The 25,253-nt window shown below is 39.9% G+C and overlaps 1 protein-coding gene across 4 annotated transcripts in view; it reads left to right on the forward strand.

The window, feature by feature from the left end:
- Positions 1-23,199, forward strand: part of LOC137281303 (chitin synthase chs-2-like) — a 32,515-nt gene extending 9,316 nt beyond the window's left edge. For all 4 annotated transcript variants that reach the window (XM_067812474.1, XM_067812476.1, XM_067812477.1 and 1 more), the window contains exons 6-16: positions 2,061-2,230; positions 3,746-3,822; positions 6,415-6,523; positions 7,239-7,392; positions 9,276-9,486; positions 10,257-10,457; positions 12,664-12,830; positions 14,959-15,189; positions 16,493-16,991; positions 18,486-18,548; positions 21,183-23,199. In XM_067812474.1, coding sequence (XP_067668575.1) covers positions 2,061-2,230; positions 3,746-3,822; positions 6,415-6,523; positions 7,239-7,392; positions 9,276-9,486; positions 10,257-10,457; positions 12,664-12,830; positions 14,959-15,189; positions 16,493-16,991; positions 18,486-18,548; positions 21,183-22,306 — 3,006 coding nt within the window. In that variant the 3' untranslated portion in view covers positions 22,307-23,199. The remainder of the gene's footprint in view (positions 1-2,060; positions 2,231-3,745; positions 3,823-6,414; positions 6,524-7,238; positions 7,393-9,275; positions 9,487-10,256; positions 10,458-12,663; positions 12,831-14,958; positions 15,190-16,492; positions 16,992-18,485; positions 18,549-21,182) is intronic.
- The last annotated feature ends 2,054 nt before the right edge of the window (positions 23,200-25,253 follow it).

Consider the following 25,253-nt stretch of genomic DNA (forward strand, 5'->3'; position numbering starts at 1 on the left):
CTACCCCGTGGCCCTGACTCAGGATTCACAAGGATCTATGATTCATCTAGTTCCAACATTACAAATAGATTGAATCATTTTATTTAACTCGAAATTCAACACAACTCCGTGGCTAAAGCCAAATACCTACATTTCTACCCGTACACCCAAGGTTTGCTTTATTGTCGTGAATGTAATAAACTGCAAGGTCGGGTTGACCATAAACAATGCCAAGTACGTGTACAGCCATTGGGAGCTCCTTGAAGTCCTTGAGAGTCATACATTTATCTTACTGACTTCAGCTAATAAAGCGTAACAGAATATTTATGTGACCCAGCTCGGTGTGAGTTGTTTGTTTAGTATAGGCTACATTACTCGGCAGTCCGATAGTAGACAACAATAGGCCTCTATAACAAATTCAAATCTTCTTAAAGTGTCGGTTTTATAAATATAACCTTTATTTATCTGAAAGTTTGTTGTCTTAACCCTGATGAAAAGTTATCTGTGTCATGGGACAATCTGGAGGGGCATACCATCAATCTACTTTTCGCGTGTCACCTAACTGAAATGTATTTCACAACGTAGGGGCCTTGTTTTGGGCGACATAAAATATCAACCAGTCAATCATCAAAACATGATTTAAAAAATAGAAAACAGAAAAACGACCTATCGGTCCTATTACTTATGGGATGCGAAAAAAACCCCATCAACATTGGTTATTTTTTTATTTTGCCTTGCCAGTAATATTCGAAAGCTTCTTAAGTTGAATGAACGATGGATTGATTTTATGAGCAAAGGTCTACACTTGACAGTATAGTCGTGACTTGATATTCAATGAATATGAATGGTTTTTATGAGGATATGGGTCGTTCTTTTGGGATATTACGGTACCATCTAAGGGGATGGGAGCAGAGAGAGGAATCGAGTTCCCGGAAATGTAAAGAATACAGCCCTTTCTGTCTACGTTCTGAATATTCAATCACGATTTGACAGAGATTTTTATTCAACATTTTAAAGGGTGGCAATAAGACATTAAAACGTATCTGTAGCTATTTATATACGTCTGTTTAACCAGTGTAAGAATAACACTATTACGTATGTTCCTCGTAAAGTCACAGAACATTTTTCCTGCTGTTACTGTCACTTTACTACGCACTGCTCATGCGCAGATAAATTACAGTCGTTAGTAATAAGCTCCATTAGCGGACAATACCAGTGGAGCAAATGTGTGTTAGGTCAGTAATGAAAAAAGACATGTTATTATCTGCCCTTGCCATTTCATAGTTATCTCTCTTTCCGGGTACTCGATTCCTGGAAATGGGACGGATTCGAGTAACCGATTACCCGTTCCAGCCCTACCAGATACTGTACCCATGTGGGGATTCGAATCTTCGGGGTGACAAGCCATCGTTTTAACCACTAGACTACCGTAAATGTTCCGGGTAGGAATCGCTGACATAGTTTCAAGCACTGTAATTGAAAAAAGAAATTGAATTTAGGTATTCGGAGTGACAAGCAAACACTTTAACAATTGTGCCACCCCAATTAGCTCACATTAGGAGTGTTATCTATCTTCTCTCAACTGTAAATAATTACCTGAAATAGTTACCCTTTTGGCATTATGTTCAAAAATAGAACAGACTGAAGAAGGTATTTTTGATTACTTGGCCATGTCGTATACTAAATCTACTCTCTGAAATGAGCATGTTTCACAGAAATAACAGTTCATAAGTTACAATCATGAAATATATGAAACGTAGTTCAAAGACTGTGGCATTCTTTACATGCCATATATTCATGGAATTATTTGTTTCAGGATACGTATTACAGAATGACACACACGCATCATAAGAAAATGGGAACTCATTACTTCGAACTCATTACTTTATGGGCTTCACATAATTGCGACACAATCTGAGGTGTAAGATCATATATATCTACACATGTATCCCCTTCATGAGATAAATCTTCTTTCATCAGTTTGTGTCACGGAGCGTTTGCGTTAATAATAGTGCTAATAGTTTTGTCAAAGGGAGAATACCTTTAGCTCGTACTTTGATGATACATGCCATTTGTTTCAGGAGAAAAATGTATCACGAGTGAACGTTCCTCACCTCGGCGACAGTGATGTCTTTGACTTGAGGGACACCACCACTATGAGGAAGGACGACACCCCTATGATCTATGTGTGTGCTACCATGTGGCATGAATCGGAGAATGAAATGATACAGATGCTGAGATCAGTGTATAGGTGAGAATATCAGCTGTCTCATGTTTACACCGCCTTCGAAAAAACCGTCTGCCCGGAGGCCCGGTGCCGGTTGTTATTGTATCGGGCCGGCCGGGTTAATATTTGCAGTCCCTCGTTGCCTTCAGTAAATTCTCTGTCTTTTCTTAACTGGAATGTTTTCTCATAATTGTTTTCTTTCTTTCTTTTTTTATTAACCTTCGGGAATCATCCACGGTTTGTCAAGTTACGATAACTTTATTTTTCACTTCCTGATACTTCAGCGTTCTGATCGTAGGAATGTGAACAGTGTAGTCTGTTTTGTTATTATTTGTTTGAATGTAAAGAAATGGGCCTGCAGATTTTCATTCAGGGACTGTACGTTTTGAAGTCTGCAGGCCCCGATGGCCGACTGGCAAATTAAAGCATTGCAAACGCAGCGTATACACGTGACACATGCAGTGCCCGGAGCTCTATACCGTTCGATCAGCTGTTTTTGAGTTCACTTTCACCACTTTATTTATATATTTTATACATTACATCTTTTGCACACTCAACATAAACATAACTAATCATTTTTAGAGCAGTTTTAACCCTGTCAGATTATGTTTCACTGGTTTTAAAAATCCAGCCGAGAGGCAGGCGCCATTTTGTTTACATTTTACATAGTGGGTAGCGATCTTCATAACAAAATGAAATGATATTTTGTAATTTAATATGACAGTAGGATAAACACGTTGTATGCTTCTTTCTCGGTTAATTCGGTCTGATGTATGGCTCTTTGTAGCAGTGTTATCCCTTCCAAAGAGACGCACACCTACAGCCGAGTAATAACACTGCTAGAACGAGGCGTACATCAGACCGCATTAGCATCTAGAGAAGCATATGATCTCCTTTGTTTGAACACATTAGTGGGACAATGTTTTATTCAGTGCAATCTGACCAGCAATGGACCTCATGTGTGAAACATCTGGACTGGACATCAAGCTTTCATAATAGTTACCTGTATTCAAGTCAAAACTCAAGACGCATATATTTTTAGGCTATTATTCGTATACTTTTTACACGCTGTCATTCGAAGACACTAACTCATAGACTTCACATCCTGCCGTTATTCACAGGCCTTCTTCCATGCTCTTATTCAAAGGCTGTATTTCATACTATTATTTCATGTCGTTTACTTTTTCTCACATTTTATTCGCCTTGAGTAAGCACATTGTGGATGGATACAGTGCTCTGTTAATAATCTTCAGCATTATTAGTAAATTCTGTATACGGCCAAGACTTAGATTTTTATGTGTATCGAATTATCGAATCGCGACATACAAACGTTTCTAAATGCAATAATGAATAAAGTAAGCTGACATGCTCTGATGATCTAGGTGGACCTGCCAAACAAGTTCACCTTCAAACATAATACTGAACGTTTGTATAAACGTTCATGATCAGTTGTCATCCTGTGAAAAAATAACCCCAAACTTCTGTGTCTAAAATATATTGTGATCTATGTTTCAATATTTTGAACATATTTCTCCCCAGACTGGATGAGGATCAGAGTGCCAGGCGAAAAGCCATCAAAACGTTTGAGACCGATATTGATTACTACGAGTTTGAAGGTAAGGAATATTCGAACTAATTGACCTCTCAATACGGCGTATACGGCGCCTCAAAATGCAAATCAGCATGGAAGCTTTGATCCCGCTGGTCTGTTGATACTTTTTCGGATATAGATTTCTACGTCAGACATTTGATCGCTGACATGTTGATGCTTAAAGATACAGATTAACTACGAGTCTTCGAACTAGTTGTCATGTAAATAGTATCACACCACATTCAAAACTAAACATGAATTATTTGATCGCTGGGCTGTTCTGAGTGTTCATACTAACGGATATTGATCTCAAGGAGACTGAAGAAAGAATCTAAAAAACTAGTTGTTCTGCCAGTAATATCGCGCACCTTCCCTATATTAATTAAAAGGGCACTGAGGCGGAGCAATTTCCGTGGACCCGTTTAAACTTTTGTTATTGTTTTTCTCCCCTGAGTACCCGGATGATATCCCAGAATTCGTGACTGGTTTGTGACCTCAGTCCGTAGGCGCAATTGAGAGTTTAATTATGGACAGATCAACTAAGGTGAAGTCATTTTTACTTCATTACAAATGCATTATGAAAACAAATGAAGCACTTTGAAGGTTAATCATCTGCCATTGGTAGAAATGGTAAAAAACTATTAGGACGGGAAAATAACGAAGCCAATGTACGTCTCTATATTTTGTATCATAACCCTAATTAGTTTATTGTCATATTTGTATGATGTTTAAAGTTAATAAAAGAATACACGGTCTGTTTGTACTTATAGTAAATTTCTAACATGACTGTAACATTTAAACATTGTATAGGCTGCCAATGTGGATCCTATTTCACACACATACGCAATCTAGTGTGTATTTTCTGTCATATAGATTCTGCTGAATGCTACAACTAATATATTAAAACAAAATGCAAATAATGAATGTAAAACAGACTAATTTTATAGCAACAATGTCAGGCTACTACCTTGTTCAGGAATGTATCCATCAATATCCACATAAAAGAACGATATTCCATTCATCTGCAGCTGGCAAATAATCCTGCTCTGTGTCGTGTTTCTTACAACAGTCTAATTTGCGAAAAAGTAACACATCGTTTCAGGTCTTTCACATTGGTCAAAACCTGATAAACTTCTCATTGGTCACCCAAGATAGCACACCTGGCAACTAACTGTATGATGTCCGCCATTCTAGGTAATTTAGTTAACCAATAATGAGCAATCAATCAATCAACGCAATGGTGCACGTGGTCAATTCTTTGAAGGGAGGATGCTGTTTTTACACTCGCACTTTACGACAGGGTGTAGTCAGTATAGATTAGTACATCAACACACAGTGCATTTTGACAAATCCGCTGTAGAAGATAAAAGCAATTAATCAATCAGTGTGTTATCGGTTAATCCTTTGATCGATGTTTGTTTTAGTAACTCAGCTGATAAACCCTCTTGCATCACTTACATGCACATATTACATAACGTAAAAAACATTTGCCACTACAGGCCTTAATTTATAATGTTGAGTATTTACTCCAGACAGGAGAAATGAGAAAAAGGGAACCTTTATTGAGTAACCTGAGTGGCGTTACCACTAATTATACCTTGTTTGAGAGGCATTTTAGAAGTTGAGGTGTATTTGTCCTAATTATACCTGTCATAAAATCATTAACTGACCATCAAGAGAATGATGACAAATTACACGTGTAGGTTTACACCATCAAACGCGAGTTACAGCAAGAAAGATGTAATCTCAGTGTCGCATGCAGCCTGAAAATACTTATGGGCCGAAACTGTTTTGAGGATACCAACGGAACTTCGTTACATAAGAAATACACACAGGCATTTGCTGTGTACTTGGGTAAATAGGTGTAATCATTTTTTGATAAGACAATTTTCAGATTTCTCTACCAATGGCAAAATCTTTGTTTTTAGTTTACGAATACAAATAAATCAACTCTGTGTTTTTATTATCATAGATAATAAACCAGGGTAGCTACCATATCTACCAAAATTTACGTATGATATTTGCTATCACAGTTTGGGAAACACTCAAAACTATCTAGATATAAAGCTTTCCATTCTTTCGGACTGAAACAAATGGTTTGCTATGTGCCTGTAGATATATTTTCACATGACATGATTAAATACTAGTATCGAGGTAAAAAACACAGAAATAGGATCGAATTGGATCAGTCACTATACCATCCAAGCATCCGGAAAAAAAACCTACACTGCTGGGATATTTTGTTACTTTGTTATTTTGTTGTTTTTAAATAATGGCATATGATGGGTATCCAGCCTCCTGACTGTTTAGGTGAAGATATTCTCCTAATATGGACCGGACCCCAGTCCCTTTGTCCGTCACGGTCGAGGGAGCGGGTGCTGACCAATTTGCAGTTTGGTTTTACAGTTAGACCATTGGCGAGAAACATTATTCGCCCCGCATCAGTGCCCCTTTAACCACTGATCCATAGATACTTACAGATATAGATTATTAATATCAGCTTGGAGCGAGGCGTCTTCGAATTAGTTGTCCTATAAATAATATTTTTGAAATTTCCCTATACAAACATCAAAGATTTGATGGCAGATCTGTTGATTGTTAAGTTTGTCTGTTTCAGCTCACATCTTCTTCGACGACGCCTTTCAGCCTCACAAAGACGGCGATGTGGATTACGACGTCAACGACTGGGTGAAGCAACTTCTGCGGGTGATTAACGTCGCCTTACGGTACGTCATTGACGCTGGTCTGGACGAACGTCGGACTTCCTCTCTTTAAGTTGTTTGCTGTTTAACGTCGCACTCAGCAGTAATCCAGCTGTATGGCGGCGGTGTGTAAATAATCGAGTCTGGACCAGACAATCCAGTGATCAACAGCATGAGGATCCATCTATGCAAATCGGATACGATGACGTATCAATCAAATTAGCGAGTCTGACAACCGTATCATTTTAGTCTCTCCAAACGGAAAGCATGAGTTGCTGAAAATCAATTCTAACCTTGAGATTCATGAGTCCGTATGCACGCAGGTGTGTACTTGCTGCTCTGCGTCCGTATATGCGTGTGGTTTGCGAGGGTTGCTGCAAGTACTACTCAAGACGTATTACAGTGTTATTGTGTTAGCCTTAAGTGATATGGAAAGTTCTAGGGGGCCGACAAGACTGTTTCATCTAATGTCACTCTTCATGCAAGGCAACAACAATCGCCATCGGTTAGTGCTGCTCAGGGGATGAACCACCGGTATTCCGATCTTCGACTCTTTACACCATAGAGCAGTCCCAAAATTAAATGCTGGATTTTAGAAAAGGCGTTTTATGATCCAGCGTAGCGTAGTGGTTAAATGATGTCGACATTTGAAGCCCATTTCTGGTTATACGCCGTGATATTGCTTGAATATAACTAAACGCCGCGTAAAAACTAAGCTCACTCACTATGTTCTACACAGAGACGAATACAACACGCCACATACTATCCCCGCTCCAACACGTACTGAGACTCCTTATGGGGGCCGGCTGGTGTGGACACTTCAAGGGGGCAACACGCTGACGGTGCATCTGAAGGACAAGATGAAAATACGTCACCGAAAGAGATGGAGTCAGGTAGGGAGAGACCTTAGCACAGGTAGAAATGTCGTGACGCCAACGTATCGGTAGAGGTAGGACTGGAGAGGCAGACTTAGGAATGACTGGAAAGTAAGTAAAGAGATAGAAAGTTCGGGGACAGGAACGTCAAGGTATTCCCAGATATTCTGGTATTCCCAGAGTGAGGAAGCTCAGGGTCAGGGGCGTTGATGGTTTGGTAGGTGTGAGGTCAGATATGTCGCGATTTGGCAGACTTGGATCATCAGCATCGAGAGTGCGACGGAGGTAGAGGGGGAAATTCCAACAGTTAGACAGTTCAAGATCAGCATTGCCAGAGAGGTAGGGTCAGAGTTAGACAGTGTGGGGGTTAGAAGCGGGTGTAACAGACGTGGAGACAGACGTGTCGCGAGCTAGGCAGGGATCAGTTTAGACACGGCAGAGGGATTGTCAAAGTTGGCAAACAGCAGGAGACAGATGGGTCAAGGATTGGGCAGATGTAAATCAGGTAGGCCTATCAAGCGGGCGTTTTCAACACATTTCAGTCACAAGTATGTACTTGAAGGAACACGGATCATTTCAGGTGTTTGGTAAGCAAAATGAAAAGATGTCCGATCAGTCTCGATAATACAGCAGTTTATTCAGTGGGGGCAAAATATCGCGAATTTCACATCCACATCATTTGCACTAAGTAACTGAGTGTACCATGTTCCAACATATTCCAAAGTTACAGTTCCTGGTATCAGACATCCACTCCGATACTAAATACAAACGTCTGTGATGATTAAACAGATGTTTCTCATAATTAACTATCGCCTTTAGGAAAAATATAACCGAGAGTATCCTGAGTACTGGTTTTAATACACAGGTAAATTAAGTGTTGAACCTTTTCCTTTCACTTAATGTATTCTTCTACATGTGATTGTGATTTCGATAATGATTAAATGATAAGATGAGGAACCAATATGGCTCAATAAGAATAAATTAAGAGATCGGATAACCTTGGCCTTCCATTATGCATGTTATGTTGTGGAATATATTACAAATCACCTTGCAGTTGTGTAAAATATATAATGGATATACAATATAATAATTGATAATAATGGATATACAATATAATAATCCATACATAATGGATATACAATACAATAATCCACACATAATGGACATACAATACAATAGTCCAGACATAATGGATATACAATATAATAATCCATACAAAATGGATATACAATATAATAATCCATACATAATGGATATACAATATAATAATCCATACATAACGGATATACAATATGATAATCCATATATAATGGATATGATCGGAAACAGAAACCAAAAACAAAAAGAAAGAAAATGACTACTGGTTGTGCTTACAGTGTCAACATGGATGTGCTTGAGGTATTGGTCTGTGTTTAAATATTTGATCTGTTTCTTTAAATATTTGAACATTTCTGGCTAAATTCCAGTGTCTTGTGAGGTTTAGATCTGGGTTAGGATTGATCTTCAGTAACCCATACTTTCGTAAGAGCGACTAGCGGGACACGTTGAAACGTGTCATCATAACTCAATTGCGTAGATCGATGCTCATGCTTTTAATCACTGGATTATCTGGACCAGACTCAAATATTTACAGACAACCACCGTATAGCTTGTATGTTGCTGAGTGCGGTGTTAAACCATAAACCAACCAGCCTACGAACATTAAAAACGTATTTGTATTTTTGTATAATTGTTGTTTAACGCCACAAGCAGCATTAGTGCAGCGATATCCAGTCAAAAAAATAGACTGATGCTCATGCTGTTAATCACTGGATTGTATGGATTGTATCATAATTATACTATTATCACTGTCAGCACAGATGAGAGGAACATGACTTCAACTCACCATGTCGTCCTTGCAGGTGATGTACCTATATTACTTCCTGGCCAATAGGCTCATGTCTGAGCAAATCGACATCAACCGGAAGCGCGTACGAGCCGATAACACGTTCCTATTGGCTCTTGATGGTGACGTCGATTTTCAACCCGAGGCTCTCCGAATGTTGGTGGACAGGATGAGGCGGGACCCGAACGTAGGAGCTGCGTGTGGAAGAATACATCCAATTGGCTCAGGTGGGGAGCAAAGACACGGGATAAAATTTGAATACCCATGACCAATAGAGACTTTTCATAAGATGTTTTAAATAAGGCTACATATCGCTCAGCATCTGTGTGCATGAGCTTTGAGCATTCACTTGGCGTATGGAAGCGCTACAGACGTGAATATTATTTATATCACTAAAGTGTTAATAATCGATCAGGATCAGTAAGCCTGAGCAACTATCTGAGATTGGTAGTTCGACCACCCGATCCCCATTTAGGCTGACTTTTACGACAGACATGCACACGTGATCCTCTAAACCGTAAACGCAACAAAACTGGACATTACGAGTATTAACAAGTAATTACATATACCCCTCTTGTACTTTTGTACATAGCTCGTGATATAGCTTACACAATGTCTGTTTACCCGGGAGTATCTGAAATGGTTTAATATGGGCGGGACTTAAAGGTATCGACGGGACCATCAGATCCAAACCCTAACAACGTCCTAAGGTAGTGGGACATATTATTTGGAATACGCTCTGCAAACTGTCCAAATGGAATGGTTCCGTTTGACATTCTGTAACTAACCAAACCAACAACCTTATGGATGCTTTTGTGGTTGGTTTATGTGTTGTTCAACGCCACACTCAGCAATGTTACTGCTATATGACGGTGGTCTGTAAATAGTCTATTCTGGACCAGACAATCCGGTGTTGTTGTGAAACGAATAATTCAAACAACACAAACCATCAATGACGAACCATCTTGCCAGTGTATATTACTGCGTTTCTTACCAGGTCCAATGGTGTGGTACCAGAAGTTTGAGTATGCTGTCAGTCATTGGCTGCAGAAAGCAACAGAGCATGTGATTGGCTGCGTCCTGTGCAGCCCCGGGTGTTTCAGCCTGTTCCGAGGCTCCGCCATGATGGACGACAACGTGATGAAACGCTACACGACAACGCCAACTGAGGCCAGACACTACGTGCAGTATGATCAAGGTAAGAAAGAGCGTGAGTGAGTGCGTGAGTGCGTGAGTGCGTGAGTTTAGTGTTACTCCGTTTTAGCTATATCTTCGAATCTTCGGCTTGACGAGCGAACACCTTTACCGCTAGTGTACCCCATCTTCGCCGCACTAAGGTAAATCATGAGCATATTAAATGTAGAATAATCAACGACAAAAATCAATCATAGGTTATAACCTGATCGATAACCTATCTGTTGTTTGTTGCTGTAGATACATAACGATCCGGGTTAGAACTGATCTTCCGTAACCCACGCTTGTCGTAAGCGGCGATTAACGGGATGGTCATGCTCGCTGACGTGGTTGACACGTTGTCGTGTCCCAATTGCGTAGATCGATGCTCATGCTGTTGATCACTGAATAGTCTGGTCCAGATTTGATTGCTCACAGTCCACCGCCATATCGCTGAGTGCGGTGTAAAACTTACTCATGCACTTATTGCCTCAGTTAGCAATACTAGGCCTTTATCGTGAAGGGTGTGTAAAGTGTCGACTTTGGACCAGACTAGACAAAAAATCGTTCTTTGTTATCACTGATGATCCATCCTCCTTTTGATGCACGTGGACACGTAATGAGGATGTACTGTCCTCGATATCAGACCAGTATCAGATATCAGACCCTTCAGAACTGACACCACTTTCACAAAAAAATGTTGAACAATCTTCCCTTCTTTTCTATATTATGCTGTTATCAGCACTTGTTTTGCAAGTGACATATACAATGGGGCATACATCATTAAGATATATAAATCATTCAGGAAGTGAACGATATTAAGTTGAAAGATCTAATACTTTTATCGCTGTATCTGTAATTCGTCGGAGGAACAAATAATTTTTGGGAGGTTTGGGAGAGAATTGAAAACAATAACCCTATTTTGATTTCTCTGATTGGAGAATGGAAACGTAAAACATAAACCATACCTCTGTTCAGGCAATATCCTCAACTTGATTCCACTACCACGATAACCAAGACTGAAAACAATATTACCTTCTTACTCCGGAGGAGAGACAACAACATTGTACCCAAAAGAATCTCATCATGCCTCTGAGGTCACAAAGTAAAGTTATTCGATGACACAAGGTGAAATTGCTGTCGGAATGTTTGGCGTACTCATGGGAATTTGCGAATTAACGGCGAAATTTACGGTCTCTCGGCGTTGTTCCTGCCAACCGGATCAAAACTTGGGTGTGAGAAGTAGTTGCCAAGATATCAGGTCTGATTATCGATAAACCAATGGGCGAATGGATTGTGAACCAAACGGGTCCTGACCGTTATTAATGGTCAGAACAATGTCGAAGTTCTAAATTTGTATATTATGTGAGAAAATTATGACGTTTCCTTTCACAAAAGTTAATATACAATAATATTATCGATAACACAGTGTGGATGTCCATAGTCATTAATAATCTATGCGACGATATGTAAGTTTAGCCAGCCCTATACTGAACCTGTAGTTGTGACTTGGTTGTGTGGCCACTTGTACAGTGTGTGAAATAGTTTCCAGATTTTCCAGTCGGGCTAGCTATGCCTGAAGTTACCAGCCCACAAAACTATTCACTAGTCCGAAATTTGATTGCAGACACGGGTTTCATCATTAGACTGCTAATATGATGACCCAGGCCACAATCTTGCATCATTTAAAATTGTGTAATTACTTAACAAGTCAGAGAGAGCGATATATTTACACAATGACTCCATGACAATCCACCAGGCATCGGGCCAGTGACTGTGGAAAATTACTGGCCCTACTGGAATTTTAATAAACACGGACTAGCGGGAAATAGTGGCTATTTCGCACTGCACCTGTATGTTCAGGTATAAACGGACACTGCAGGTGTCTGACAAAGGATCCAGTCTACAGGTATCAGAAGAAAGGGTGGATGAGTATAGTTTTACGCGTTTCCAGCAATGACGCCGGGAAAACCGGAAATGGACACATTGTTCCCACATGGAGAATCGAACCTGGATCTTCAGCGTGCCCAGCGAACGCCTTAACCACTAGCCTAACCTACCACCCCGTTATCAGATGAAACGCCTCATTAACAGACCTATGTGATGGTTGTAAAACGTCATGTTACTGATGTCATTAAATATTTGTCCAAACTTCCACGATCCTCAGCAGGTGTTGAATAACTGTTGAGACTTTAAATGATATTTACAACCCAAGTTTCTTTTACTTGAAGGCGAGGATCGATGGTTGTGCACACTGCTCCTACAGCAAGGCTACCGAGTCGAGTACTGCGCAGCTTCCGATTCATTTACATATGCACCAGAAGGATTTTACGAGTTCTTCAATCAGCGTCGTCGCTGGACTCCATCCACGATGGCGAACACGTTGGACCTTCTCCAGGTACTCTTGTAGACTCACAGTCCCTGAACACGACATGCGAAGTAACCACTGGTCCGCTGGCATGTGGCTAATAAAAGTCAAGTCGGGCCAGTAAAGCCCCACAGTCTTTGGCCTTACTGGCTGGTGAAATTTCATTGGGTCATTTTGAAAATATGTGATTCTCTCCGTTAAGTTATAAAACACTTTTAAATCATGCAATGGTATGGCCTGAAAACATGTTCATCATTTTGTCAGCTTAATGATGAAACCTGTGTCATACCGACAATATCTTATTCTCATCTAGTTTTGTAGCCTTCTGATTAGTTACTACGTTCAGATTTGGGTCTAGTGAATTATGTTCTGGGGTGGTAACATTCAGAGAGAGACTGGAAACTATTTCGCTCCCTGTCTGAAATGCATCATTTTCCTTCTACCAAATATTTCTGCAATACTAAAGCGCTGCTAAATGAAGCACGAGTCCCTCAGGTTCACCTTCATATTGGAGTTCCTTTTGAATTTATAAGGAACTATTTCCTCCTGTCAAATTATACGCCTTCAGAGAAGGGAGCAGGACAATTCCCACCCGGACAAAATCCACCCGGACAAATGCCACCTGGACAATTCCCACCTATGACAATTCCCGCCTAGGGCAATTCCCACCTAGGACAATTCCCACCCGGTTATTCTCACTTATAATCCCCACCTTATGTGTGTCACAAAATAGTGCTTCCTTACTTAAATGCTATCATTTGTTATGTGTTAAATAGGATCAGTAAAACTGATACTAAAGCATGTCAAGAAGAAGGTAGTTCATGTTTCTTTTATAGGGCACATATGTTTAAATGATTAAATGTTGAAACTGAACTATGTTCTTCATGTTACTCTTATTTTGGGGTGGGGATTGTCCTAGGTGGGAATTGTCCTAAATGGTAATTGTCCTAGGTGGGAATTGTCCTAGGTGGGAATTGCCCCACGTGGGAAATTTTCGGGTGGTAATTGTACGGGTGGGAATTGTCCGGGTGGGATTTGTCCGGGTGGGAATTGTCCTAGACCCTTCAGAGACTAGGCCTTAGCATATTGCTCGACGTGCCCCTGAGCTCACATACACAGAACAGTCTTGGCGGTACAATTACTGCAAATCCGGAAGACCGCCATTTTAGTCTTTGGCTTCATATACACTCAACATCCAGTAACACAAACGATTGTGGGATGAAATCATCATGACCTACCATCGAATCACTATTTACACGATTTATTTGTCCACGCTAAGCTTCTAACAACCCTATCCTTGACAAATCCAACTGGAACATGTCCTTTCCTATATTTGCCAAGGCTATGGGATATTACAACATTGGTTCTTGTGCATAAGAAAATGTTGTTAAAATATGAGACAGGGATTGAAAACAAAAACCTAAAAAGTACTTTTTCTTTGGGTAAGATTTTGTATGGTTTTGTCAATATTAAAAGGCACTTGTTTCCACTTGTTGCGAAGTTGCATATTCTCCTCAACGATGCCTATGTCTGTCACATGACACATTAAAAGTCGACACAAGTTTTACACGCTCACACATAAGTCATATGTATTCAGATAAGACCATATTGTTGTTTTCCTTCCCATCATTTCACCCAAAGATCCGAAAAAGCCGACCCATGAAGGTCCGGGGTAGAATAGTCCTTCAGCAACCCATGTTTGCTATAAAAGGTGACTAACGGGATCGGGCGGTCAGCCTCACTGACTTGGTTGACACGTGTCATCGGTTCCTAGTTGTGCAGATCGATCCTCATGCTTTTGATCACTGGATTGTCTGGTCTAGACTCGATTATTTACAGACCGCCGCCACATGGCTGGAATATTGATGAGTGCGGGGTAAAACTAAACTCACTCACTTACTCCGAAAAAGCCGAATTTTGATAGGACGTGTTTGTGTCAACGAAAAGCATATGCACGATACTGTGGATATTTCAGTTAACAGTGGTTATGTCGAATACATCGGAAACACAACCTGTAGTTAAAACAACCTGTAATTTAAATATCTTCACTGAAATATACCAACCGGCAAATAAAAATACCATCCATCAGCTAGCCCTAAATATATTAAATGTACAGCTTTCAGAGTCACTAACACCGTGAAATTATGCTGTATTTTAGGACTGGAAGAGTGTCACTAGGAAGAATGCAGATATCTCCTGCCTGTACATCATCTACCAGATGGCACTGATGGCATCCTCCATCATAACTCCAGGAACCATATTCCTCCTCATCGTTGGAGCCATTAATGTTGCCTTCCCTGAAATGCCTTTATTTGGTGCACTCATCCTCAACCTCGTACCAGTAGCTGTCTTCGTTCTTCTCTGCTTCGTGGCCAAAACCAACATACAGGTAAGTCTGCATAAACAAATAAATATTTCACGGGCACATTTGTTTCAAAAGTGACGAGGGCAGTAGGACTTTGCTTTAAAGTTTTGGTAGAAAAAAAAACCGTGTTGAAGAAGGAACACATTTTCATTTTTTTCTCCCAGAAATACAATTTGGGAAGTTTAGCTGGTGTTAATGAGTAGTAGATTCATTCACACTCGTTCTTTCAGACAATCCTTCTCATTGTGGACAAATGGATGATCGGGACGCGGCCACGTCAAAACTACTATTTTCAAATGGCAATAAAAAATGTAACGCGCACAAACATAAGTGACGCGCCGATGCCCGAAAAACATTTCGCTTTCGTATTTGGCCTAAATGTGTCAGGACAGGCCTATGTGAGGCCTATATCAATTACGTGTATGAAGATTTAATTTAGACCTGATTAATATACAATACGTGCATGACGTGCGTTGGAGGCCTGACTCATTTAGAATACGTGGTTTAACCCGCAAGCTTCTGGGACTTCAGTTCTGACCCACAACGAGGCACGCATGACACAAGTAACCGGCAGCAAATGGGTATCCGGTGGGATAAACAACGTGGCAGCTTGGGTTATCCAGGGCAGTGCCCCGTGAAGGTCCCGGGGTAGAATACGCCTTCAGCAACCCATTAGGCGACTAACGGGATCGGGTGGTCAGACTCGCTGACTTGGTTTGCACATGTCTTTGGTTCCCAAATGCGCAGATCGATGCTCATGTTGCTGGTCACTGGATTGTCTGGTCCAGACTCGATTATTTACAGACCGCCGCCATATAGCTGGAATATTGTTGAGTGCGGCGTAAAACTAAACTCACTCACTCACTCACTATCCAGGGTAGTAATAATCAGATAGTAACCCTTTGATCATGTCCCTCCTTTGTGTGGAATTCAGCCCATTACATATGCTCCTTATTAATACGTACATGGGGATGCATTTCCGACCTGAATACTACAAAATACATACATGGGGACGTATTTGAGGTTTGAATCATATATAATACGTGTACGTGTATTTTATATGCAAGACCTCCAACGAATAAAGGATCGACGTCCTTGCTGCAGCTCACATCTATTTGTATAACTTAAAGGGTAAATATTCCTCTGGGCATTCAGTTTTATATATACATACAATCCTGACGTTATCAAGCAGGTTTCAGGATAAAGGTGTTGGCATCTGAAATAAGAAGCGGCATCAAGCCAGACATACGTAATAGTTTCAGTTTTATCAAAATTAATATATCTCCTGTTGAACAATATTAATAACAAAGCGTACGTCATCTTTCAGCTTGCTTATGCCGCGATCATATCCATCGTCTACAGTCTGGTGATGATGCTGGTGATAGTAGGGCTGATTCAACAGGCCGCAACATTCGGATTCTGTTCCACTGCAACCATTTTCCTTGTGATCGTCACTGGGATCTTCTTCGTAGCCGCCATCTTGCATCCTCAAGAGTTAACGTGCATTATCCACGGCTTCCTGTATTTCCTGGCCCTCCCAGCCATGTCAATGATCCTCATGATCTACTCTCTTGGCAACCTCCACGTAGTCTCATGGGGAACTCGCGAGACTAAGCAAGCAGCGCCTCCTCCAGGTCAACAGCCGGAGAAGAAGATGAATGCATTACAGAAGATGTGGACTCGGATCACGGGGTCGGATGAAGGAGGAGCGTGGGACGCATTGTGCAGATGTGTCTGTTGCTCCTCCACCGCCAGCAAGGACCAGCTGGACCAGGTGATGAAGAGGTTGGAGAAAATCGAAGCTGCAGTGGTGGAACAACCCAAAAGTGTGTACCATATACAGTAATGATTTACATATGACTGAGAAGTTATATATATATGTTGGGTACATGATAGTTTGCCTTTTTCAGTTTATATAATGAACATAAGGGGACACTCTTTCTGAGACAAATTGTGTCACTCAATGAGAGAATGAAAGAAAATATCTCTGCTGCCCGAGCTTAGTCTGTCGTACAGACCCTGAAGTATATATATCCAGGAAAGCCCACGCAAGTCTAGAAAATGTAGCAAGTCTACATTTCCATAGCTTCTGAAAATGAAAAATGTCTCAGGGCTCCATTTCATTATATTATGTTTTTTTCACTATGAACGTTTTTTCAGTAAAATATGTTCATTTCAGAGACTAGCTGTTAGTCTAGCCCGAGCTGTGATCTTGTAGACACTCGAGCCTCAGTATGTCTCTGCCAGTTCAAACACAGGCAAACTGTAGCGCAGCATAGAGAATATGACAAGTCTTTTTATATGCGAGCGAAGCGAACAAAGGTTGGCAACGTACTTTCCTGGCTTCGTATCGAAAACTAGTTTTCATGTCAAAATAAAATATCGCCACCATCAAAAGCACATTTCCATTTCCTCCCTTGGCTGTGCTCTCGCATTTCTACCCCATTTTACTCACGTGAAACATGTTTTATTCAACATTTTAAGCGCCACTCGTGGTATTCAGATCGTTCTTCGCCACCATTACACCACCAACTTCCGGTTGAACGGACTGACAAAACAAGAATATGCAGAAATTAGAAAGAAATACCACATGCCTAATTTTATCATGAACCTGTTGGAGTTTATTTGTCTTATCTGTTGTCGCCATTAGTAGCATTTTCGTAACATTTATTCTCCATAAAAGACTTCTGGCGCTATGGTCGAATGAAGCAAGGGAGGTAACTGTAAGTATTCCATATTGAATAATACCCCCTGTTCCTTCACTCCGTTGAACCGGAAGCTGGAAGGGGGTATGGAGGAAGGAGAACGGTCAGATATACCACGAGTTGCGCTTAAAAGTTTGAATGAAAAATATTTCACGTGACTAATTGTCCAACATGGGGTTCGAAATGTAAGAGCACAACCCAGTGAAGAAATGGGTGTATACTTTTGATGGTGGCGATATTTTATTTTGACAGAAGCGAGGAAAGTACGTTGCCAACCTTTGCTCGCTTCGCAAAAGTCTGGCTGTGGTTCAAACACCAGGAAACCCACTTGTTCAACATAGTCTTTGACAAAGTGCCTTTGAGCAGTAGGTGCAATAGAAATATTAATTATATTTATCATAAAAAAACCACCCGTATACTCACGTGATAATCCGTTGAACTCTGCTGGACCCGAAAGACAATTATGGACGAAGACACTCAATTGTTTTGATCTCATTAGACTTACATACTAATACTATAATTTGAAGCTGACATTTCCATAGGCCCGGTCATATATATCAACTCTTTTTTATCTTTTGCATACAACTGAAGACTACCGTGTCTTTTGTTACGCAGGTCCCCAGAGAAGTGATTCCAATGCCAGACAATTGCGACAGCGAAGACAAATATCTTTACCAGGTAGGTTCTCAGGAATCACAAAATGCTATGGTTCATAACTCAGAAACACTAGTGTTCAATTCGTTTTGCATTAAGGGAGACAGTATCGTACTAGTGCCAAGCATACAGACTTCAGCAATTACAAAATTTGCACATTCGGTCATTTCATTTGATCGCAATGACTTCACTTAGTTTCAATCTGGATAAAGGCGAGAAGGCAGGTGAATGTTGTTGATTCGGCAGGAGGTGTATCTCAGAACTTATACTGAAGCTTATATACGAACGCCAAGTAATCGACTGCCTTAAAAGTCTAACTAAATGTCAAGTGGAAATACTGTATAGGAAAATAGAACAGTTTCATAAAATTGACGTTCACTTCTCATTTGAGAAAAAACAACATGGAATCAAACACATACGATGATTTACAACCAACTATGTATATCGAGACTGCCAGCACAAAGTGAAAGAAGTACTAGAAGCAATAGCAATTTTGACGCAGTTAGACAAGACTGCAAAGGCTAAACGTGACATCTAGAAAAAGATATTGGTGTATCAGAAAAATATCACGGATACATTGGGGAGATTACGAAAAAGTATCTGAGAGATATGTTCCATTTAACAGCATCGCATGGTTCTTTTGCATGTTCCTGATGCCCAGCTTCCACCTTTGGTAAACAGGCTGAAATTGTAGAGTTATGTTTCAACTGGACGAAAGAGGAAATGCAATCGCGGATAAAAATCAACGTTCATTTCGCAGTTTATCTGCAAAGCAAGTGTCCTTCCTTTAGGCATTGACTTGTATGTCAAGTAAGTTAATACATTTTGCAAGGAAAAGTTGATTACAATAAGTTGCATGACATGAGTAGTATGTAGTACAAGCATGGGACTTTCAGTATAGATTTATAAACAGTGCCGATTGTGCTAGAAAAGTGCTGGTGCAAATGAATATAACTGAAACTAATATTTGTTCTTTGTTGTCAGTCAGAACCAGAAAGTGTCCTATGTGTATTCATTTAATATAATCTTGTACAGGAATTTGGGGAAAGGTTGAAAACTTTATTGATCCTGCACATTGTAATGTTCCCATTTCTGATCAAGACATTCTCTTTTGCAACAGTTCTGTTTGTCTGATGGCAACATACATCATCCTGCTCGCCAAAATATATTCATATGAAACAGAATGGACTATCCATTGGTTGTCTTGTTAATATCGTCAAGGATTGTGTAAAGTAGAAAGAATTATGGCTTGTAAGTACAATGTTAGGGCTAAATTTCATCCATTGAAACGTTTGAATATACTATCGATATGTTCATTTACCTGACTTGTCCATCATTTTATGAGCGCTTCATTTTGTTTGGACAGTCAAATGTACACCTGCTGAAGTGAACCGAGTAAAAAAAAATGACAAAAAGGTGGCATGACTAGTACGATGCGTTTAATCTGACTGGCCAATAAGAGAGGCATTGTAGAGATAGCTCCTAATAGTCACCGGTGGTACTTCGATGGAGACATGAACTTGTAAAATAACTCAGTAAGGATCTCTCCTTACTCTCGACCCGTGAAGATCCCGAGGTAGAATAGGCCTTCAGCAACCCATGTTTGCCATAAAAGGCTATGCGAAGAGGCGATTAACGGGATCGGGTGGTCAGGCTCGCTGACTTGTTTGACACGTCATCGGTTCCCAATTGCGCAGATCGATGCTCATGTTGATCACTGGATTGATCCAGGCTCGAATACTGACAGGCCGCCGCCATTTAGTTGGAATATTGCTGAGTGCGGCGTAAACCAAACTCACCCACTCACTCACTCACTCTCCTGCCTTGGGAGATGTGCCATTAGGGCCTTGTGAGTCATATTAAGGATGCTTCCATGGGCATGCTGCTAAGAAACAAATGGCAACTCAGAGAACAAATATGAACCAAAGTGAATTTGTAACTGAGATAACGTATGAGTATTATTCTCTTCAAGAAAGTAGGGGATACTGAACTTCCAATCTGGATAGGAAGTGTAAACGTTAACAAACGTTTCAAGGACAGATATCATATGAACGCACCACCATTTACCTCTATTACCAACACTAAACACAACGCATGATATGCACGTACTCAAAGCAGTAGCCCCACACACGTGCATGTCTTTCCATTCAGTTTGACGTTTTTCAAGAAGGTCGATCAATCACTTAGAATATTAGTTTTGACACTCTTGAATCACATATTTGTTAGTGTTTGTTTCTAGTCGTTTGTTTTAAAATGAAAATCGCATACATGCAAATTACATGCCATACACCAATCATCTGTCAAGAGCGAATGCATTCTAAATAACTTTGACTGTAAGGAAGTGTAAATTGTGATGCACTCTCAAAACATTCTATAATATCATATCAACATTGATTGACTCCGATAAATCTCCCAAATATTTTTAATCGAAAATAAAAAAAAATGGAGATCCCCTGCTAGTTTTGAAGAGTATTATAATACTTGTGCGAGTTGTCCATGTATGCTTGAGTTGATTCCACAGTATGTTTGATTGTACAGTATGTATTACTACATTGATGACATCGTAGCTACTTCCACTTGCCTGTATCACATTTTGGCATACAGGCTTGTTGGATTAGTTGACTAAATTTGACATTTTGAACATATTTTATATCTCAGGCGAAGTCATCCAAGAGCAGGTCGATAAAAATGGCCCCTTCGACAGTGACCCCTACTGGATCCTGGATCCTGACCTCGGTGAAGGGCAATTCAAGGATCTCGATGGGTCAGAGGTGACGTTTTGGAAAGAGCTGATTGAGCGATATCTGTTGCCTTTGGAAGAGAATAAAGAACAACAAGAAAAGATAAAGAATGATTTGCTGGAACTACGGAACAAAACGTGTCTCTTTTTCTTTCTTATCAATGGTCTTTTTATCATATTAATCTTCACACTGCAAATGGTATCAGATTATACACCGAACCTGAAGATCCATTTACCATGTCCAGATCCCACATTCCAAGGTGATCAGTTTGAACCAATTTCAATCACCTTCATGCTTGTGTTTGGAGTGTTGTTGGTCATCCAGTTCCTGTCCATGTTTGTCCATCGCTTGTCCACATTCCTCCATATCACGTCCATCACAGACGTCCGGGACATAGGGAAGACACTGAGAAAGACCAAAGAGAAACTAGCGTCTGACAAGGAGGTGAAGGGTGAGGAGTATGTTGAACTTACAAAGGATCTCCAGCGATACCATGAAGATGAACTAGAGATCGAGGAAACTTCCGACCCGTTTGAGAATAGCCAGAAAGTGAAGTGGGCCAGAATACAGAGTAGAAGACACATACGACAGCAGGCAGAGGCAGATACACCAACGACCTTTGATGAAAGGTTCGTTGGAAATCTTGCCAGGCTTGCACAAGATGTTGAACAGTCCGGAGACTCCTTCCCAAACGACAGGGAGAAAACCATTCACCGCTATAGGAAAAAGTCGGTTAAGACGTTAAAGAGTCTAAATGAATCTAGTCCCCATTTCACTAAATCTCTCGTCCGGAAAGCAACGCTCATGGCAAAGAGAATGAAGGAGGAACGACAGCAGGCTGACCAGAGCGTGCCTGATGCACCAGCCAGGAAACGAGCACCTGCTGAAAGGGTCAGAGACAAACACAGGAGGAGACAGGATCAGTCAAAGACGGCGGCAGATACAGAAGATGTGGAACTGTATGAAAACTTTAAAGGGCTTAAAGGGCAGGATGAGATAGAAGTGGACAACATCAGCAATGCAGGACATACCGAGATGTGAGATGTATTTTTCATATGAGAAGTATAATGATACAAACAGTTGAAACATATCAGCTTTCAGTAGAATAAACCTGCCAAACGTGCCATGATTTGTTTCTTAAATTGTTTCCCTAGTGTTATCTGAAAATATTACATTTGATGTATATGCATAGAGAAGCGAAGGTTCTCCTTGTTAAACTCCATCTATTTTAATCACAGTTGTGACGTCATAACCACTTTTCGTATTGGCTATGACGTTTAAAAATTAGTCAATTGATTAGAACCCATCTGAGGGTTTCCATAGATGCTAAATGTGCCGGAGTTATGTGTTATATAGATATGATAATGGATTTGCCCTTACTTGTTGAACAGTCCTTGAATGCATAGAAAAATCTACTATGAGCAGCAAAAGGAACGCAAGTCTAGCTTGTTTGTCACTTTGCCGTGAACGTTCCATCAACATAAACGTTTACTTTTATGAGATTTCATTTTTTTTTCGAAACTTGCGTTTCATTTACTATTCAGCATATAGTGTGCATTGCCAATAACGCAGCAAATATGTAAGACAAATGGTACATTTCTAATGACAGACACTATAAATGAATCATGTTTAAGGTCTCAAATTCAAAGGCATTCATGGAAGTGTTTGCAAAGGCAAATAGCATCTTCAATACCATTTTTAAAACTTTAACAAGCAAAAGAACACTTGGTCCTCGCATGTCAAATGCTATGTTGTAATTTAATCATTAATTATGTAAATGCTTTGACTCATGATTGCTGAGTGCGGCGTAAAACTAAACTCACTCACTTACTTTGACTCATGGATGACATCTCTTCCGTTGGCATATACCTGTGTACAATATTGTATATCTGTTATTCTGTACAGTTTCTATGTTAATAAATGTACCCTTCGTACATCGTGATATTTGGGTTGTACACACAAGTAATGAGTCGGTATGGTAGCCCAGTAAGAGTCCGCTCTTCACGATGAAGCCCGAGGTTTGAATGCCCACACAAGTACACTCTGTGAAGCCCCTTTCTAGTGTGCCCAGCAGTTTGTATGATAATAAATATGCACTTTATACAACGTGAAGTTTGAACTGAACTACCATCACACTTCAATAGACCTGTATTCAGGGAGGGATATACAACAAAAGATAATATATTTATACTGTATAGCCCAATACAATGATACCTCATCTCAAAAGGTGGAACGTTCTACGCACTATTTGTTGACTTTGCAAAGGTTTTTGATTCTGTGCAACGCGATAAACTTTGGGGGCTTCTGCAATCGCACGGTCTTAGTAGTAAAATGAATAAACTGTTCAAGAGTATATACAAAAATGTTAAATATGTGTAAGGAATAAGCATGAATTATGCGTTCTTTCATTGGTGAACTAGGGGTTAGACAAGGTTGTTTTTTAAGCTCTTTCCTTTTTAGGCTTTCCATTAATGAACTAGCAGTACAAATATGTGAGGCATGTACGAATGGGATCCAGCTACAACCAGATATAACACAACTAATTCTGCTACTCTTTGCCGATGATATTGTATTATTCTCTAGTACTGTTAACGGTTTACAGAAACAAATAGACGATTAGACAATTTTTCTGACCAAGATAAATTGTATGTAAACAGAGACAAAATCAAACACCAAACTGCCAGCGTTTATAAGTACCTGTATTTCTCTAATAGCCTTTTCTGGTCTATACACACAAAACAAGCGTCGGTACAAGTTTTGAAAATCTTAATCGGTGTTTGTGAAAATATGCGATCATTGGGCAAAATGTCCTTTAACACGTTCTTTAAAATATTCGATATGAAGATAAGTGCAATAGTCCTATATGGCTCTGAAATATGGGGATTACAACAATATGCCAGTATTGAAAGAGTCCATTTATATGCATGCAAAAAAATCCTTGGGGTAAAACCGAACACGTGTAATATGATGCTCTCTGGAGAATTGGGTAGATCCCCTATGTTTATATACTCTTCCATCAAAGCAATGAAGTACTGGGTAAGATTTATGCATTTGTCATGCCATAGGTTTCCGAAAAAATGTTATGATATGATGAAATTGTATGACAAAAATGGGAAAAGAAATGGGGTGGCTGATACCAGAGAGCTGCTGTACTAAACTGGCTAGGGTTATGTGTGGTGTGATTACAGCGTTCAGTTGTACACAAACTTTATCATACCATTTACACAAAGAATGAAAGATGTGTATTTCCAATTTTGCTCGGAATCGCTACTTCTATCCACAAAATGCTTATACTATAGTCAATGGAAATCGGATATACGTTTTGAAGACTAATTAGCAAAAATAGACGCTGCTCTTCTCATGAATTATTTATTGAAACCGGCAGGTATACAGGTACACAAAGAGAAAAAGGAGTATGTCATTTATGTAATATGAATGCAGTTGAAGATGAACTACGTTTCCTTGTAATCTGTCCTGCTTATAGGACTCTACGAACAATCTACCTAAAACCAAACTTTAATAAGCACCCAAGTGTTAGAGCATTAATTTCACTATTAACAGATACTACCACATCACTATTACAGAATCTGGCAATGTACATCTACTTCGCTATGACACTAAGAAAACGTATTGTTACAGAGAACTTATAAATGACTTCTGTCTACTCATGTAAACTCTAAATGTACTACAGGCCTGCGACCTTTTAAGTACTGAAATAAAGATTGACTGATTGATAAATTAATAAATTACTAAATATACACTTTATAAAATGCGATGCTTGAGATGAACTACCATCACACTTCAATAGACCTGTATTGCATTCATTGTGATTACAACCTAATCTGTAGAAAGCATCACAACTGACCTAAAGGGCTTGTGTTATCTCAGGTTTTTACACCGTCAGAGGGTAAAAGTGGTGGCGAGACAACATACACTGAACTAGATTTTAAACCAACTGTGCTGTTCTATTCTCTATTAGATCCCCTTT

This window comes from Haliotis asinina, chromosome 4 (assembly GCF_037392515.1).
Source record: "Haliotis asinina isolate JCU_RB_2024 chromosome 4, JCU_Hal_asi_v2, whole genome shotgun sequence".
In the NCBI taxonomy this organism is placed as follows: Eukaryota; Metazoa; Mollusca; class Gastropoda; order Lepetellida; family Haliotidae; genus Haliotis; species Haliotis asinina.